The following is a 21,370-nucleotide window of genomic DNA, read 5'->3' as shown; positions in this document are numbered from 1 at the left end:
AAGAAGTGTTTTGATAAAGATCCATAATTAGAGTACTTAAGGCAAATTAAATATTAAAATCCATTGATAACCAACACCATCCAAACATTGTTACAAAGAGAAAACAAGACAGTTGTGGTTTTAGAGTAGGACAACAATAGATACAATGTAGAGCGCCGTCCCGCTCCGACAATTCTAACTCAAAAAAGAAGTTATGGAGTTATTGGCAATAAACCTCCTTTCTCAGGTCAACGTTTTAAAGTAAATTAATGTCATTTACGTAAATATCGCGTGTCTCAACAAATTATAAATCAAATTAACATATTGTTTCGTGTCCGCTGAAATGGTATTCAATCGATGACTTTTATTTTTCAATAAATTTTGCTAACGATTGAGTTATCATTACTTTAAATGTTTTATTCAATAGGTTTTATGACGTAGCGATCAGTTTTTACTGAATTTGAATTTTAATAATGATACTCTTAAAAGACCAGATGTTAGGTATTTAAAAACTTGTGAGAGCCGTTTTTCAATATTAGATTGCATATGCTGAATTGATTATAGACTTTAAAAAATATAAGCTTTTGATTAAAATAGTCACTGAAACTTCATGTAGAATAAAACAAATAAAGACATTAAAATACTAATGATAAACCGGACTATTACAAGTTGTAATTTATAACAAAAGAGCATAATTTATTATACATTTTATGTAAATAAATTTCATATTATGTACATGACGTCGTCATATACAGGGTGTATTTATAACGCGGCTGTAATATCGCTTACAAATATTATTTTTTTTTTGTGAAACTATGATTTTTGACAATTCTTTGTCTATTGAGTTCCTTTTGCATTTTACACTGGCTCTGCTAATCATCGGTTAGATTTTTAAAGTTGATTTTAATGTTCACAATGTTTAGATTTTTCATTTCTTAAAATGAATTCTTTGTTGATGGAACATCAGAAAAAAATCATCAAGAGAAACGGAAACCACCGCGCTGTAATGTAAATTCCACGCGGACGAAGTCGCGGGCAACAGCTAGTGCAAAATCTATATCTATACTAATATATAAAGCTGAAGAGTTTGTTTGTTTATTTGAACGGGCTAATCTCAGGAACTACTGGTTCGAATTGAAAAATTTAAATTGAAAAAAATTCTCTTGGTGTTGAATAGACGCGCTGCGACTAATAGGAGCGAAGATACAATGGAAAATGTGGAAAAAAACGTGCAAAATTCTAACCACGTGGATGAAGTCGCGGGCAACAGCTAGTATTATTATATTATTTTGAACACGACGTATAAGTCTTGTATAAACATAGAGGACCTAATATGTTCGCGGTCCAGCGTTCACTGTAAACGCTTTTAAATAATGAAAAACATTACTTTAATGGTGATGATTACCTGAACGACTGCAAAAGATTAATTTTTTGTTTTGACTTTGCTATTCTTTGAGAACATGTTTATTTTTTAAATTTCACACGTGTTTTTATACACTCTAGGATATACAATGTTAAATAAATGAGGCTATTGTGATCACTTAAATTGGCAAGTTAATTTTAATTATATTTTATGTTATAAACACATATTTTTAACAGTTTACGGCTACCACAATTACCGCATTAACCAAAAAAAAGTCGCTATGATATAAAACCGCCCAATTTCTAGGTTTTCTTTAAAGAAGCTACAAAGTTTAATTTTGGTGTAATTATGACAATACTCAAATCAACACTTATAAACGCTAACTGACTACGTAAATGATTATGCCCTGACAATAGTAAAAATGGGACCTTATTGCTGAGACAACAAGGTATGTCTTACTGTCGCCGTGATATCTAGACAGCTGTCATTTTCAGAGATGACATATGAAATTAATCAAAGATTGTTAAATCAATAAGCTTGATGGGTAATTAATTTTCTTTGCATTGCCTTATTTGTACGAAACTGAACCAGTTTTTCAACAACAGTTTTTGAACAATCAGCTTTATATTTATATCAAAACAATAACTGAATTTACAATCAAACTTTATTATAACAATAATATAGAATTGACTCAACGATGTGAATACATAAGTGAGTAAGAAGTCAAATCAAAATAATGAAACATCGTGGGAAAATCTACCGCGACTATCTGACTAGACTACTGGGAAACTACTCAGTGTGTCACCGGATTTATAAATAAATAATATATATAAATTGTTTATTAAATATCTACAATTGCGAGTTTATTGCCTGAGGCATCCTCCAATTAAGAGGTGGCACAGAGTCACAAAATTAAATTACAAAAAAATTGTGTGTAATCTAATGAAATTGGTAGTTTTAACTTTAGATTCATATAATAATGAAAAGATAATCGAAACTAATGAGTACAATACACATTTAATTTGTAATCACGCGAATATTGCTGACGATATGGCTGCAAAGAATGTTTCTTGTGAGATGACGTCAGATAGAAAGGTATGGAAGGAGAAAACATGTTGCGCCGACCCCAAATAACGGTTGGGATAAGGGCAGGGGAATGATGAATCACGCGAATATTATAAAGAATATCGTCGATAATTAAAACTATGAGTATAATTAATCATTAGTTTAAAATGAAGCCCGTGTTTAAGAAGTCACCTTAAAGTAGCATGCTGTTGACAGTGACAAATGGAACGTAGAGACAAATAGACTTGTGAGTACGTCACTTAGCAGTTTTCTTCTTGGTTACGACCGTTAATATCTTAAAACGTATCTCTAGCTACCAATTTGTTATGTAATTGAGTATTTGACTAAAAAAAATTGGAAAATATGTAACAAATTGTTAAATAAACACAACCGTTAACATAAACAGTTACTCGTTTACTGTGCGTTCGCATTGCAAATTTAAATGTTTCCTTATAATGTTTACCTTCACCTCTTGATCTTCGTATCTTAAAATGATTAAAAAGGTACACACAAGTTTAAAAAAGTCACATTAATACTTTGCCTTTGGTTTCGAACCGCCAGGTCACCACAACATTAACTTTCTCAACCAACTATCTCATAAAATGCTTACCCAAAAACGATCGAACTCCAAGCGTGCCTCTAGCTACAGACAGAATCATAGCGAGAGTAGATACGCCGCCACCGGCGAAGATGTACGCTTGCTTAGCACTCCCGCCTGCGCTCGCGTCTCTCCGGCGTCTCCATAGCGGCGCGCACGACGACGCACACACAAAGAGTCCGAAGACTATACACTCCCAAGCTAACCACCCCGAGTTCATGGTTCTGTGGAAGAAAAAGACATACTATTAGTATTAATTGACATACCAATAAAAATATTATGGTACTTTTCATGAATATGTAAAAAAAAGTAATAAGATTAGATCACGAGAAACCCGGTTTATAGAAAGACTCTGGAAAAGGGATTATTTAAACTATGTAGGAGGCGACGGGGACATAAAATCGGGATGAAAAAAAAAAATTTCGTCTTAATCCGTTCAGTGCTTTTTGCGTGAAAGAGAAACAAACATCCATACATACAAACTTTCGGATTAATAATATTAGTAAAACAATTAACATTAAAATATTGATTGAAAATGACTGACTGATATTTAAACCCAGTAAATAGATTATATCTTACAAGACCTAAACGAACTTAAATTATAGATTATTATTCAAACTGTAAGAAGGAATTACATCATTTTTCCTATTCAATATAGTCCAAAACATATGCACATATTGCACATATGTAATAAATAGTACACACAACATCTATTATTGAATATTCTTAATTCAAATAGCGATAAACAAAGATGGCGTTATGTCTGTCATCGTTAACACGTCAGTAATTAGCGCCCTTCATTAGATTGAGGTTATATCACACCTAGTCATTAAAGGTTTCAAGATACTTATATTAGCATGAAATAGCATGATAAGGGACTTTAAATTCAATTAGTATTATAATTATAAGTGAAAATGTGTTTAGAAAATGATAAAACAGGTGCTTCTTTTTAATTTTAAAGCTATTTTTAAAATACTAGCTTGGTTCACAAAGAAGGTAGTTTATAACAACTCTAATAATTTTAACGTAAAAGTTATTTAAACCTGAAGTTTTGTAGAGCTAAATCTTTTGAATTAAAGAAAATGGACCCCACTGCCGTGCTAGTACATTATCAATTTCTCCAGCTGATTAACTGTCAATCCCGATCAAATAGCACAGGTTAAACCGTTGTCAAATAAATTAGTATTAAAATAAAACTTAAATAATACCTTTTAAACTAACACTGCTGTAATTTTATGTAAATATGCTTAATAACATACATTTCCTCGATTAATTTCGAGATAAAATTAATGATATTATTTAATGTTAAACACGGCATTAAATTATGATCATCACGTGATAACATCTGTATTTAACATTCGCAAATAACAGTTAATAATTTTCCACTGAATTTCATAATAATATCACCTATTCTAGGCTATTTATAATTTAAGTAATGCGGAAAATAAAAGTGCAGTTGTCGGTATAAAAATGTAGGTACCTAGTTACCTAATCATTTGACTTAAAGTAAAAAACGTAGGTTTTTCATTTGGCTGAAACCTTAGTCGTACTTAAAGGGTAGAAACGGAACCCTTTAACTGAAGAACCGGTCTGTCCATCCGTCCGTCACCAGTCTATGAAGGTAGATGAAATTTTCACAGGTTATACTTCTGTTTTCTAGGTTGATTAGGTGTTAATTTGTCATGAATCAAATATATTTGGGCATCCAACGTTTTCTTTTCTATAACTCTTTGTTGAACTCCGACTCACACTTGACAATTTTTATATGCCTAGGTTTACTGCTCATTTTGGTGGAATACAAATACTAGCATAATAAAGGAATATATTATGTAGACCTACTGAAGTTAACAACAGTTACCTAATGTCTAAGTACAAATTATTTCATAATCCGATAAAACTGAAACCAGAACCCAACATAACAGACCTTGTTAGACATATCCTTCACTTAACGACAATAAATCAATAACAATTTCCAACAATCCAAGTGTTTCCTTAAATCGTGATGCCTGGAATGGCACCCATTGTTATTCATATACACAAGACAAGAAAAGCGAGTATGTCCATTGAAAATGTGTGAATGAGTAATGAGTCAATTTTCCTCTACCGCTTAGCATAAAGGTTTTATATGAGTCATTTCCGTATAGGTGCTGTGGTAAACAACTTTCAGGATTGTTAACACCTACCACAATTCCTAATAAGGTTAAACAAATGAGGTTTTTTTCAGTATTTTTTATTTCTGTTTTGTCAGTTACAGGACTCGGAGTCGCGGGTAAAAAGTTTCACTCTAGACCCCGTTGCCGCGTTAGCTCATGATGCCGATAATTAATAATTATACATCCAAAAAAACCAAAGTTTTTATTTCAAGTAGGCCGTTTTCCAGGCATTCTTAAAACGTTACAATAATGACTCTAGTTGCACGGTTCTTAAGTGTCATCCACGATGCGATTTTTTTTAAATGGTCTTTTGCCTACTCCCTGATCAACTTAACTCTGGGCTAAGAAATTGCTTGAAGAAACAGGTTCGGTTTTTTTCTTGTACAAATTGATAAGTTATTAAGAATTAAACGACATATTAGCACGCATTTTTATCTAACTTATTTTGCTTTCTACTCCTAAATTCACAAAAGTGATGTATATCATCCCGCATACATAATACCCTCGCTTGTTGGCGAATAAATAATAAAAAAAACGGCTTGAACAAAAGACCTATGCAAAAATTATAGACAATACATACAATTTATCCACGACCGTTGTTCATGCGCACTCAATCATGCTCATGTTCATGTAAATTAGGAAGCAGATTATGCTTATGCTAATTATTGGTTTCTAGAGCAGCAACATGTAAATAATATCAACCTTCTGAATATCGCATACCAAACCGAAGGCTTCACACTAGATATGGACATCATGTGATATTTCAGAATATTAAAACAGGCACTAATTATAGCAACGAATAAAATTTAATAGCCATATGTTAAATGGTAGGTGCACTAGTAATAGTTTGCGAATGAAAAAAATCCATCCATGCTAATGTCATAATCGTGAAAGTATCTCTGTCTGTCTGTCTCGCTTTCACGCCAAAACTACTGAACCGATTTTAGTTAAATTTAGTACACAGATAGTCTAGGGCCTGAAAATGGAATAGGATACTTTTTCAATTGAAAAAAGGGTTTGAAAAGTGAGTAATGGCTGGTCAAGGCTACATTTTATCCCAGCATAATACAGAGCGATATTATAAAGGCAAAAGGTTGTATTTATGGATGCATGTTTGTTTCCGTTTCACGTAAAAAAACACTGAATAGATTTAGACGAAACTTTGAACACAGATAGTCTATAACCAGGATTAACTTGCATGATAGTTAGGACTCGCGAGCACGAGCTAGTAAGTAGGTATATTAATAGGGACAAATAATGAGGATAAGGTATATTTAAATCTATTAAAACCGTAATAGTTTACAATTTTTTACAGTTTATCACTAAACAGTATACATATATATTTTATTCTTGAACTAGAACATAAATTGAAAACATATTTTATACGCTTACATAACTGCGTATTGTAAGAATAAGTTACGTCATGAAATCTTGAAAATTCTATAGGTATTTACGAGAAAAACTTTTCAATATACCTTGATTTCGTCAAGTGAGAAACGGACTCACGAACATTGGGTTCTGTACAAATCAACTATATAATTATTTGGAATAATCTTAGCCTTTTGTTTTTTACGTCCTTTACTTACCTATCTATTTAAGATAGAAATCTGTGATGATTATGAAGGGAATAGATAGATAGATAAATAGAATATGCTGTATTGCACACCACATAAGCTTCCATTCAAAAGCCTTTTGAAGACCGTTCATACTAACAGCGTTCGTGTTTTTATTATAAATTGTCGAAAAACAATATTTTCATCGGACTATGACGAAAACACAATTTATCATCAGCGACTTAGTACTTTTCAATAGTTAACAATGATTATCCTAGTTTTCTATAATTACCACTGAAGTTAATCTTGCATTAATTTGCTGTACAAATGACTAAATGATGCTATTAAGGTATTGAATGGAATGCACGGATACCTTTTACAAAATATGCTAAAATACTACTTATCCTACTAATATTATTACATAACGCCAAAAATTGTAAATATGGATATATCTACGAACGTATGTATGTTTTTTTTTTTCACGAAAAAACGACGAAACTTGGTACACAGATAGTTTATAAACAGGATTAAAACGCAAAAGTTTGTATGTATTGACGGCAGGCCCGCGGGTGACAGCTAGTAAGAAATCAAATTGACATTATATGAGTTTTGATAGCAAAAGGCTACAAATACGAAAATATTTTAGATAAGATATGTGTGCCGAGATTCGAACCTATGACTATTGTCTTTGCAGTTCAACGATCATACCACAAGACCATCCCTGTTAATGACAAATGTTATTAATTAATGAGAGAAGTTTAATTACTCATATTGAATGAAAAAAGGAATTATTTTCCTTCATCTGCATGAGAAAGTAAATGACAACTGTAGTGAGATAATTTATATTATTATTATTTAAGACTTGAATAGAATTCATGGGATTATTAAAGATAGTATTTATATTCCGCTCAGGAAATGATTGTGGAATAGAATTGAATGGATTTCTATAAACAATTATTCAATTGGTACAGATCATTGTCGGTTTTGTGTAGAATCCTCTCATAGAAAAAATACAATCGTTAAGAAATAATATTGTTGTTGATGAAGAGAGATGCCGATATGTGCCATCTCGCTTCCACTACTGTCAGAATCTTACCGGTCGTTTTGGACCTCTTTGGTCGTAAACTTAATGTTTATACATATTTTTTGTATACAGGGTGTAAGGAACACCGTACCACCAAGGTCGCATAATGACTTTAAAATAACGTGTTAATTAATATTAAAGAAGTCGCTACCGTCGGAGATTAATATTTATAGATTTAGTCATTTTTGAGCACGCAATGAATTGGTTACCGCGCGATCCTTACGCTCAGCGTACGTACTTACACGAACTGTAATGTGGTAGGAGGGCGACACTCGGCGACACGATCGAAACATTCGAAACGCGCGCGCATTTTATAAAAATGTTGTGATGTAACGAAAAACAATCACAAAAAAAATACCAATCAATTTACACTATTCTGACTTCAATCTGTGTCTTGTGTATTATTAAATCAAACCTACTCTTACCTTAATCTCGCTCACTTCTAACCAGATAAGGTTCGAAATGTCCGCCATCTACGTGCACACAAATTTTGGCGCGGCGAAAAATCTGCTGCTGAACCCGGGTCAAAAAGTACCGCGTCCAGTAAATGTTCATCGCGAGACTTGCATCGCCACGTGCTTCGCCATAACACATTAGCATGTTGCCATTCTCCCGGGCGGTAAAATAACCTATCGAGCTACTAGGATCGTCATTTAAATAATACACACACAACACACGCACTTATATCACTTAACACAATAAAATTGTCTGCCTACACGATAATTAGTCCGCGAATTACCTGATTGCACATGCACATTCGATTAGCGTAAGGAACAAACTGAGTAAAAATAGGTACTATTTTGAAAAAAGCCGAACTTTCGGTTTTACCTTTGAGTAGTGTTGGACCTAGGTACCTATGATTCTTTATCGATAAATTACATGAGGTCGAAGTGAATATCGTAAAATTATTCTTGACAATAAAGTACTTAACTTAAACCTTTAAAATTGATTAATCACAAAATGTACTTTTGTGTAAGAACATAATTGTTTTATGTGACTGGAATAATTATTCAGCAGTTCGTAGGAAAAAAAATGATAAAAATTTTTAGGCAGGAATTTCATTAGTAGATGATGGATATTAGTAACAAAACAGAGTTTAATTTTAGAAAAAATAAATTATTGTTTATAACAACATGTTTTAGAACTACAGAATTCTACACAATAACAAACTGTTAATAATAAAAGGTTTTAATAAATTTCGTAGTACGATAAGTTGATAAACGCTGAGAAAGTGATTTTTTATTTTATAACATGGAACCCGTGTAACAAAAATCGATGTACTATTTTATCCAGTGTCACAGGTACGTCACTCGCCGATACCGCTGTAGGTGTTTGTCGGCGCGCTGGCGGTGTCTACAAAGGCGGCTAGCGGTGCCTACAAAGCGCGCGGCTTTTTTTAAAGGAATAGTAGGCAGGATTACGAATAATGAGTGCGAGTGCTCGCGCAATAGTTGCGCTATCTCTTACGGTTGACGCTCATGTATTGGTTCGGTTTTGACGTCACTTTCGGTTAGATTTGCGAGAGAGCGATGACCGACGAGTACCTTTACGAATCAGCTGATCGGGAGCAGTTTTTAGTGTTTCATTTACATTGCCTTTTTTCGTGAAAACGGCTTAATAATTACTTTCGTTATGAAAATATTATTGAAATACGTAGGAAAAATGATTTTATGACACATAAAATTAAAAAAACGCGAAAAAAAACTGCAATTTTCATGAAAAGACCGATGAAAAATTCCAACGCAGTGGGGTCTGGAATCATGTCTAGAACTCAGGTCCCACGGAAAAGTCACGGTGTTCCTTACACCCTGTATATTCCTCTACTTTCATACAACGCCTTAGTCTCAAAGTAAGATAAACTTGTATTGTGAGCACTAGACAACTAATTAGCACAATTTATTCATCTAAATACTTACATAGATAGATAAATTACACCCAGACAGAACAAAACAACCGTACTCATCACACAATCATTAGTTCCGGGTGGGAACCGAACTCACACCCTCTAGTAGAGCATCCATTGCCACTAACCACTAGACCAACAGGCCACTCAAATATTTTCAAACCCTTTAATTTTCCAACAATACTAATAGCGCTCATTTATTAATAGAAAACATTAATGTCAACTTAGTCGCATATTATTGCAGAATACTAAAAAAAATACTAGCTATTACGCAACAAAAGTATACAAACCTCTTCGCCAAACTGTCATTTTAGCAATCAACACAGTTCTGAGTCATTAATCGCAGCCGTTACGTAGGTAGAGCTGCACATGTATTAGTCTATTAATAGACAAGCATAGCTCTACGTATTATTTTATTGTTTGTTTCTTCCCTGAAAATGTCACTGTCGTACGAGACATAGGAATTTGTGATTATCCCGGTGCATGCCCGCTATTGATTTAATGTCGGACGTACGGACGGAAAGACGGAACGGACAGTCAGATAGGCAAAATGACAGATTCATGGGCGGATAGACATACGGACTGACAGACAGGCGGACGGACAGACGGTCGGACGGATAGATGGACGTACAGCAGAGCCTCAGTTAGAAAAATCCAGTATAATTGCCAATTACAAATTACAACAAGGATGTATTTTGAGTGGACCACTAGGATAGCCAAGTGGTAAATTACACCAGACCATAAGAAGGAATTTGACAGATAAATGCTCATTTGCGGAAAATCTTGGCTGTAATGTATCAAGATTAAATGCACTTACGATTTATTGTGATCGCTCAACCGAACACGTTATTATAGCACGTGGTACTAGGCGTGAACATTAAAGCAAAGAGCGTTAGAGGCAAAGTTATCTGAAACCACTTCACCACTTCATCTTTAGAATATTTGCCAATTTTAGCTATTGGTGAACTTTGACTACAAATGCAATCTTTATATGTGTAGGTTTATCCACTCCAAAGTCTCACATATACTTACAAATAACAGACGTTATTGCATAATTAACGCTATGTATGTAGTAATCAGTCTTTTATTTTAGTCTAGAGAATATAAAACTGCGAACGTATGGGAATGACATTTCTTATCGACCAGTGAGGTGTCTTCCACATATTGTCAGTTCAATACATCAAGGCGATTGAATGAACGTTAGCTCTGAGGAATGCAAAGCAATTTATTACAAGCCATGAATGACGCTCCGGGCTCGGGACTCCCGACCACCATATGCGCGGAACCTACGGGCACTGACTGGGCAATACATCGGCCAGGACCGAGCCCGTGCCATTCCGGTTCCATGCACGCCTCTAGGGATGTCAAGAAGTTCAGTGGGGACCATTAGAGCCGATCTCTGACGAGCGAGGATTGTCCAAAAGTGTTACCGCGAATCCGGTACAAAAAGGGCAAAGGAAGGAACATGGTTATAGTCAGTAATAGTATGACGCCCCTGCGGTCAGCTACTGCCATTCGTGCCTCAAAGAGATATCAACAAGTCCAGTTGGCACCATTGCCGAAGGCAGATGACTCCTGGTCGAGCGAGATTGTCCGAAAGGTTACCCAAGTCCCGATACACAAAGGGCAAAAAACGAAACATAGTGGGTTTTAGACAGTAAATGTCTGACGCTCCCGTGCATTCAAACCAAAGCGGAAGAAGGCGTTTGATAATTTCCCATCCGCAAAGAAGGCAATTTATTGCTCGAAGTCGATTTGCCTTAAGACAGATACAACAATTCATCGAAATTGTCGTTTGTTTTCAAACTTATCGACTGTTTTCTGAAACATTCATTGAATCGGTAACGAAGGCGGCCTTACTGTTACGTTCAATTTGAAACAAAGGTGGTTTCCAGAACACAAAACAAGCATTCTTCGTGTCTGTTGTTATATTTAGTGACGAGGAAGTATTTTAGGTTGATTGGTCAAGGTTAAGCAGCTATTGTTGAGGTCAGTAATTGGATGGGTGGCAATATGTTTGATTATTTTTGCGTTGGAGAAAAGAAATAGACGGTGCTTATTGTTAATATTTTTTCTTCACGAATACATTTTACTTTATTATTCCATAATTGCGATAGAAATAGCTAAGTAGGTATTTGTATTCAATAGGTGATTAACTTGTAAGAAACGATTGTATTTGTTTTTAAATTACGCATTCAATTTTTTTCTTAATGTTTCCTTTAAAATATATGTCGAAGTAATTACATTAACTTATTTTATTTGTGTCAAACATGTTAGTAACTTTATGAGTGGGCCGTTCTTAGTAACGGTTAATAAAGGACTTTAAGAGGATTAATGTACTGTAATGTAATATTTCCATACGACATTGTACCTTGAGCAAAATGCAAAAGGTTTATAAGATACAGTCTAGTAACAGATCGAGCAGGCAGGCACACGGATAGACGAAACCTCTTTGGGTACGAAAAATTGATGACTGTTCGAAACTAGACTCAAAAACAATCATAATACCTAACTTCCATTTAATTATCCAACAATAAACTTAAAGATAATCAAAACAAAGATAAAAACAAACGACTAGGGCCAACACTAAACTGGCCACCATAACTCAAAAACAAACACCATCATAACTTGAACCCCATATCTCGGTCTACATCGAAGGTCTGGAATAAGTATTAAGTAAATCGTTCTAAATATAGAAACGGAGGCGATCTCGATAAGTCAACGTAACGGGATGTGACAAGTAAAACAGGTTGGGACACGTTCCTGTATCGCGTTAACACCAGGTAATGGATACAAAGTGATTGAGTGATACAAAATATTTATCACAACTTACTGTTGATTGCTGGTAAATGCAATAAAACGCGTTAGAGGAATACGTCCGAGAAGATTAAAATGGTATATGCAGTTTGAAATATGACGTCACATGTGTTAGAGAAATTGACAAAAATGATATAGTCTATACTCCATTTGTTCATGTTCATGTACTTAAATAAAAGCATACTGTAATTAATCGTTTTTCTTTAACAAACCCGACCAAAACACTCTTTAAAACACCAAATAAGACTGTTGTTAGTAACGATTTTTAGTATCGTATTTCTGAGGAACCGGTGTCTGTGTGGCCGTCCATTATCAGGATTATCTCAGGAACTGTGATAGATAGACTGTTGAAAATTTGACAAGTAGTAAGTATTCTGTTGCTGAACGGCCCGCCGATAGATTCCGGTGACTCAGTATTAGAGTTTCATTTTTTAGTTTTGAAAATGTAACTATAAAGTCATCGTAGAAGCATTATTTAACTTAGGTATAGGGCTATCATACATTTTTGGCCGTTTATTATTAGGCGCCGGCTCCTATACTTCCCATACTTTTTCCTGACCTACGATAGCTTTCACTTAATTATTATTTATAGCTACGAGTATTATGGCATCCCTTCTCTTGGCTAACATCCAAGCATCATTAACATCATCAATAAAAATATTGTTTACAACGAAACCGTACCGTACGATAACATTAAAATAAGTTTAATGAATAAATATATGTAATAGAAAAAAACGATTCCTCTGTACGAAAGGATTCACGATCATTTAAGTCGCTTGCACAAAGACACCCAAACGATTCATTTGATCGATTTGAATTAATTATCTTTCTTGTATTGAGAATGCGCGGATAAGTGGTAATGGTCAGCATGCCAAATTCTGTGAGCGCAACTAGTTTGCAGGTTTGCACACATTACTGTAGGTTTTGTTTATTGAGAAATACAATATCGATTTAAAGGAGATATTTTTTATTTGTCATTTGGGATGTTTTTGAATACGATCGGAATCTGTTAAAACGTGTTTTAATAATTCAATGTTAACAATTTTCAAAACTTACATAATATAAATCTAATTTAGATTCTGTTTAGGACATAATTTCTTAGCCACTAACATTTCTTCTCGATGATTTATTAGATCCTGAAATACTCAGAATCAAACATTTCACTTATCATCCGATGTCTAGTTAGCCTACCTACCACGAACACAACATAACAATATTACAGCTGAGTAAAAGAGATGCTGCTCTACCGCTTAATCTTCTATCTCGCTTCCACACTTGTAATAATACTACATTAAGAGATAGCAGTAGTCTTTCTAAAGCCTGATATTGAATTATTGATTACCTTGTTAGATCCCATAGAAATATAGCTTCTGATGAAACGATTGGTGTAAATGATGAATGGGACGGCATTAATCATTTTAACGTTAGAATCCTTCACAGTTGTGAATCCAAATGGATTGGAACAGGTCTTACAATCTGCGCTGTTACTATCGGGGAACTGGTTTCAGGCAATTCATTAAGATGTTTTATGCTCCGTTTTAAGCATAAATTTATATGGACATAAGTCTTTAATGTTTTGGGTTATAATAGTATCAAGCGATGCAAGATTCGAATACCCGATGATTTTAGCCCTAGCGAATGAATGACCTTTATTAGTTTGTTAAGGTATGTTAAGGATGTAATCATTTAAATCATAATAAAAAAGTTTTTTCTTCGAGTAAGCCTTTACGAGAACTTTGGTCAAGTTAATATCGATGACTGTTATTAAGAGGATCCTAGTCCTAGCGAAGAACTGGCAAGATAATTCATACAATTATTATTTTTTTAAGTATGAAAACTGCCCTCTTTTCGATTGTACAGTGACTCGGAAAGAAGTATTAACTAGCGTTACTGTTAACATCTAATAATCTAGAAATCGATTAACATCATAACTAGATTTTTTTAATAGCCAATGTTTTCTTGCTTTTCTATTAGAACTTTTAATTCTATTTAAGATCATGATGTGGTTGTTATCACTGTTTTTGTTTTTTTTTTTCAAAGGTGCTTAGTAGTTAGTACCCAGTTTTCAGTTCCCAGTCTTATTAAATAAATAAAAAGTGGTCGATAGTAAGATTGCCAGCTTAGGCAAAAAAGGCATAATGCAAGATGTAGCGCATCGCGGCGAGTTATTTGGAATGGCACTGAATTAAGTTCATTGAGTCTTCTGTTTACCATTTAATACATAAAAATATATCAACAAAATTGGATAATCTAGGTCGATGAAGGTAAAAAATAAAATAAAATTTAGAAGAATTGATAACCTACTCCTTTTCGAAGATAATCACTGTCGTAAGTGCTCTGAGTCATTTGTAAATACCTACATTTTTACAAGGAAACCAGAAGTTTGAAGTTCGTAAACATAATTATTATTGTACCTGTCGATTTGTCACGCCTCCTTTGACCTGTTTTACCTGTAGGTGTATTTACAAGAATAATTATATGAATGAATTAGTCAGCCACGTACACAAGTAACGAATCGAGAATACAAATGAACGGGGTTTTTCAGGGAGTTTCACTGGGCTCTTTATTTTTCAGACATTTTTTATTGACTTTTGTCATGGATGAAACGTTAATAACGACTTCAAAAGAAGCCAAATGACGACAACTTCTATACATAGTCTTTTTATTATTTTTATCAGAAATTTAAGTATAAAAACTATGTCGTATCTAAAAATAACGATAGCAAAAGTTTATACACACTTAATTTTACAATTACATAAACCTAAATAAAAAATATTTTCTTTAAAACATGATCGAATGTGAACTCTAACAACAAAAAGCTATACTATAATCTTAAGCATTAGCGCAATCTACATCATCGGCCTAGTCTTTTCCCAACTATGTTGGGGTCGAATACCAGTCCAACCGGTTTCAGCTGAGTACCTGTGTTTTACAAGGAGCGACTGCCTATCTGACCTCCTCAACCCAGTTACCTGAGCAACACGACACCCCTTGGTTAGACTGGCTGTCAGACTTTTTCAAGCTTCTGACTACCTGTAACGACTGTCAAAGATTTAGGAATAACAGCCGGGACCCACAATTTAACGTGCCTTCCGAAACACGGAGGAACTCGCAATGACAAAGATGGTCACCATCTACATGTTCACATAAAATACATAATTACACTTCAGAAGAATTAGTTTCATTCATAACTCTTGCCATACAAATGTTTTGTCCATTCCAAAAACATTTTACTCAGCAATTACATTTGCGTACAACGCTTTGTCGTCGTTGTCACATGGATAGCAATCTTGGTCTCCTGTCCTGTCTTCATCCACTTTAATATAGAGATCATCATGATTCCTGCATTTATCATTTGAAATGGTTATTTAAAGAAATACATAAACACTAGTGTGCGTCAGTGGTTTATCACTTCCAAGTCTTGGACCAATTGTGAGAAGGAAACACTTGATACACCCACTGTGTTTGAATCCTTGGTGTTATTGTAACGTGAATTTACTTTTATTAATAGGTATTAGTCTGGTTTGCATGTATGAGATTTTAGATTTTGAATAAGTTGTTCCTTCAGTAAGGATTTCAGCTCTTGTGTCGCGGAGAAATTTATAAAATCAATTCACAGATGCATCCAGATTCCGAACAAGCATAAGTACCTAATTCGCACAAAAACACTTGTCCTACGCTAAAATAGAACTCACTACACAGTGGATTTGGACAGGTAACTTATACCAATCGGCTGCGGTACGTGTATTCAAAGTTCCTCTCCTAAAATGATTCCTACACCAGATACCCTGTTCAAAGTTATCGGAATTATTTTATAATATCACTGAGTACGTGATTATGTAGAAAGTTCTAATAAAACAATTGAGATTTTTTTGATCAATTGACGTTAATTTCCAATGCGATGAACCAGAAAATCGTGTATCAAGTGCGGAAAAGTAACTATGACGTATGAAATCGAGCATCAATAATGCATTGATAAGAAAATATCTTGTCAGTCATCACTTAAATGGCAGAAAATGTGAAATTGACAACGGATAAAGATAATTAGAAACTGAACTTATAAGAGATGGAAATTACTACATCGACAGTTGCCAATAGACAGCTGCTATATCTACATAACTAGACACTTATAATTAATATTAACTTGCGTATTTGGTCTAAACTATGTTTACAGAGACCGCGTCTAAAATTTTATGTACGATGTCTGAATGAAAATGACACTCACCCATCAAATTTATAACAGAAACAGTGAGCGTTTAACCGCGGTTTTTAGTTTTATAACAAAAAACAGCACTTTAGCTAGATAAAGTCTGGTGACAGACGAACGGACAGACAAACAGGATGACAGAGAGTCAGACAGATAGACGAACAAACAAACAGGTGGACAGAGAACAGAGGAGCCTTAGTAAAAGGATTTCGTTTTCGTCCTTTGGTAACTTTAATGTAACGTAATATAAGTACTTGAATAATAAAGACCAGATTGCTTTTAAATACACATTTTTTTCTACCTAAATATTTAAATGTTTTCGAATTCGATTATGACTTGTACCTGTTCAGTCACGTCGTATATATTTACAAACAGCGTACACTATAATTATTTATATACATGCATGTATAAGAGACACATATTGTAGACAGAGTACTCTCAGTATTTGGCAGCTAAATCACATCCACGTCACTCTACCGGCATCGCGTATTGATGAGTATTCTATCCTTATAGAACGTATATCTCAGTACTCAGTACTTGTACTACATGAGCATACTAGTATAAGACTATTTTTAAAATATGTTGTAGGATCTTAGTAATGCGCGCTGGTCGTCGTGTTTTTTTTTTTCAGGATCAGAATGTTTCTTTGACAAATATGAGTTCATATTATGCAGACCACAAATTTAGAGGAACTTCAATCGGTTAATATCGTAAAACAACGGCTAATATGTATGACGTGTGAAAAGCTTAGCGTGTAATAACTTTTTAAACTGAACTTTATTACGATATGAACATTTTGCTCCAAGTACTACAAAAAAATATCTTTTGATAATATTTCTTACTTTAAACAAGAAAATACAAGTAAATTTCTTGTTGTTTTCTTTACTTAATAAAAGCACATTACCATATAAATCCCTATCTATACCTATACTAGCATTAAGTACTCCTATACAGGGCAAAGGCCTTTCCCATGCGTGCACCATCGCGTGTCGACAATTTCGAACTATTAAGTTTAAGTAAAACTATATTTTCCTTTGACGTAAACCAGTGGGGAGTTTGACTAACACGCTGTTAGCAATTTCCTTCCAGTGGTCCGATGTTGTATGTTTTATAATTTGTTTTTAATAATGCTCAGTGGTAGCGAAAGCTATAGATAAATCCTTTCGTAAATCCTTCTTGAAGGGCGGAAGACAGGGTGCTGTCTATAGATGCTTTTGTGACTTTCAAAAAAATACTATTATGTTATACCATATTATATATACTATTTTCGAAAAAAAAACACTTTTTTATTATTAGTGGGGTATGAATCCTAAATTAACACAGGGAATCAACATATTCAGTTAATAAAGACGTACAATTTCATACTAACTTTGCTATTGTATTAAAGTTTTAAACATTATACGAAACGACTGTATCAGTTTGTTTCTCAAACCTCTCAAACCACTTGCGTCAACTTCCACTCGTGTGAGACAAACTAAAAATTAAGTGAGAGTGAAACATGCGTGATCATGGCTTTCAATGGCCCTCAATATGATAAATGATACTTCAAATGTAAGTGATGGAAACTATTTAATGACATAATTATTTGTTATCAACAGCTATCTGTAACCTTGACTCGTCATGAGGCTGTTTCATGGGTTTTGGATGTTAGAAGTCAAGTAGGCGTGAAAGAGATAAAAGAGCTTCGTCATATCTTAAATAAAACCGTTTTTAAGGCAGCAGCCTGTCAATTGTCAAGAAAACCCGAGAAATAAAATTTTCATCAGCTGATCTGAATTTGCTTGGGATGACAATCATTTTACATCGGAATGTAAGTACGATTCCTCTTCGGAGAAAATTCTTTATTTCAGCAGACTTTTTCAATATAAATAAAACTACTTTCCATACCTACCGAAATTGAGTCTATATTAGGTACTACATAACATAAGGGTTTATTAGCTCGTAACAATACAAAAAGTATCAAAAACACAGTTACACACATCCGCAACAAAACGCAAGTAAAAAAGAAAATTGAATGCATATCAGCTGTTTATTACCGTACTGATCGTAAAATCCAGTAAGTTATCGTTTGTCCTATCGATAAATCATTACGTTGAAGAAATGTAAACAAAACACTGGCAAAGCGTTGACCCGTTGCATAAAAACTTGTTAGAGGATATGTTTTTAAAGTTTCCGTATTAAAAGCCTCATTGGCGTTTCTCCCCGACAAAAAAAAACAGTCATAAATTCGTTGTGTGACAATTTCTCCTTGCCTATGTTTACGTAAACTAGGACAGACTTGTGAACAAGTAAAAACTAAACGGATGAGTTGCTGCTACTTGAAAACTTGAGTTTTAATATTTAATAGAATGACTTGACTTGTTGTTTGTTAGACAAAACTGGGATTTGGTCGAAACTGCAGTCTAGAATCACCAAAATCTACCTTATAATACCAGCCTACCAGCCTCTTTTCGAATAGGAAAGGCATACATAATAAGGGTATACATTGATGGTTTTGCGTTGATCGCCACGATAGCTCACTGTGGGTTAACGATTTCACATAGCAATATTTTAAATCCAGATTTCCTGACGATCTTTTCTTCACCGTTTTGTCAGTGGTGTCTTTACTCTTAAAAGGACATAACTTTGAAAAAGTCACATTAGTACTTTGCCTGAATTGGTATCGAATGTGCTCCTCGTACATACCGATCTACGTTTAGAACCGTAAGGCCACCACGACTTCAAAACTTCCTTATTTAACGTAAACTAGTTCAGTATTATCGAAATACTGAAAACCGCAGTGATGTTTAAACTTTCGGCGATCGATGCGGATTGCGGACGCTTACTGCCGACCAGGCACAATGCCAACCGACGAACACGCGACCACCAAGTTCAAGGAATTGAGAGCATCTTTCACTAAATATAATGCCAGCCTATAAATGTCCAATATCAATAGTACCAAGTCAAAGGTGACTTAGGACCCAAGGTACGTATCCAAGATTCAAATGATTCATATTTTTTTTTAAATAAATATCAAATATTTATAAAAATCAATAATTATTTTTCGGATGGCACGAAAAAAAAGACACATGACTGTTCGCTTTGTACTTGGAACTGATTTTGTCACATTTTGAGTAAATAATTAAAATTTAAATCACTTTGAGTTTTTGTTTAATGTCACGCTGTTTTCGTTAAAATGACTGTAATTGATTTAATTATAAATTTATCTGCATTTATAAGTCATCTAATAGTTCAATAGGACAACGACCATTGTAGGCTACGTGCGAAGGGATAATCCCAAGGACGAACTTGTAAAATATTTGTTCTATGTCATTGAATGTTTGTGTATGTGATTTTTATGTCTGTAAAACCTCGCGAAACGCATGACTTTAATTCATAATAAGCATCTAACATGAATCGCACCTCCTAAAAGCGACTTAATGAATTATTTTTCACAATAAATTCTTGAAATACCATGATATTTTTATTGACGCCATAAAAGTTTAAAACATCCATAAATAAACACATCCTATATTCATAATTAAGGAAAATAATTGCGTTTATTATGCGTATGATTTTGTGGTAATTAATATCAATTACCAATATGGACATAACCTTTAATGCAATAAAAACCACGAAAATATTTTGATTCACAAATACTCAGAACAATGACTTATTTATGAAATAACCTTTTAATTTATTTGCTATTACAAAAAAATACTAATCCCAAAAACACAAAATGAGTTTTTATTCATCTCAAAAATATAAACAAAATATTTTAGCTCTCGAAAATTGCACTCACAGACAAAAAATCTTTCTAGCCCATTTTCTTAAATTAAAGTGATTGTCATTGAAATGATAAAGGTATATGAAATTAAATAAGTCGTACTTACAATACAACACGATCCGAAAATACACAAAAATTGGCGACAAGCCACTTCACACGCGACCGCTCGCGGCGACCGACACCGCGTGAATGATATGACAAAACGGAAATCGGAACTGGTGTGGAACGATGAGGTTTTACTCTTATATCTAGACTTATCTAGTCAATTGTTTGTTAAGTAAACAGCTGAGAAAGTAGCTCATGTGATAGGAAGTCGATGGGTCGTGGATTCGGGGACTATAACAGGGTTTCTTAGGAGTTAAAGAGGTTGGGAATCAGACTCATATATCAAGGGTTTTTGGAGTGGAGAATACGTACTGCGGTATCCTTGTAGGTCAAAGAATCAATAAGACAAACATGTTTGAAGGGCAATGTGAAATTAGTTAGCTTTATTTGGAATTTAACTGAAAAAGAAATTTTAATGGATCTCACTCTATCAAGATTTTTTCGAAAGTAAGCATAAATTATTCTGAAAGCTTCGTGACTTTTGTAGCTTTCAGTATTCGTAGGTAATAGAAAGGCTTCTTTGTAGAGATACTTACAAAACATGCTCCGTCTAATTTACCCTCATCTAGCTTTTTTTTTGTCATCATCACCCTAGCCTTTTTTCAACTATGTTTGCGACGTCTTCCGGTCTAGCTAGATGAAGCTCAGTACCAGTGTTTTACAAGGAGTGACTGCCTATCAGACCTCCTCAACCTAGTTACCTGGGCAACACGATACTCTTCAGTCAGACTGGCTGTCAAATTCTCTAGCTTTAGAGTACCCGTAACCACTGTCGCA

The 21,370-nt window shown here is 34.2% G+C and overlaps 1 protein-coding gene across 1 annotated transcript in view; it reads right to left on the bottom strand.

Moving 5' to 3' along the window:
• The window catches only part of LOC113494901 (sodium-coupled monocarboxylate transporter 1), a 29,935-nt gene extending 9,232 nt beyond the window's left edge, over window positions 1–20,703 (bottom strand). The window contains exons 1-2 of the mRNA XM_026873418.1: window positions 20,595–20,703; window positions 3,018–3,229 (exon numbers count right to left, since the gene is read on the bottom strand). Coding sequence (XP_026729219.1) covers window positions 3,018–3,225 — 208 coding nt within the window. The 5' untranslated portion in view covers window positions 3,226–3,229; window positions 20,595–20,703. The remainder of the gene's footprint in view (window positions 1–3,017; window positions 3,230–20,594) is intronic.
• Window positions 20,704–21,370: the final 667 nt, after the last annotated feature.

The sequence above is a fragment of the Trichoplusia ni genome, chromosome 6 (assembly GCF_003590095.1).
Source record: "Trichoplusia ni isolate ovarian cell line Hi5 chromosome 6, tn1, whole genome shotgun sequence".
In the NCBI taxonomy this organism is placed as follows: domain Eukaryota; kingdom Metazoa; phylum Arthropoda; class Insecta; order Lepidoptera; family Noctuidae; genus Trichoplusia; species Trichoplusia ni.
This window is presented reverse-complemented; position numbering and strand designations above follow the sequence as displayed.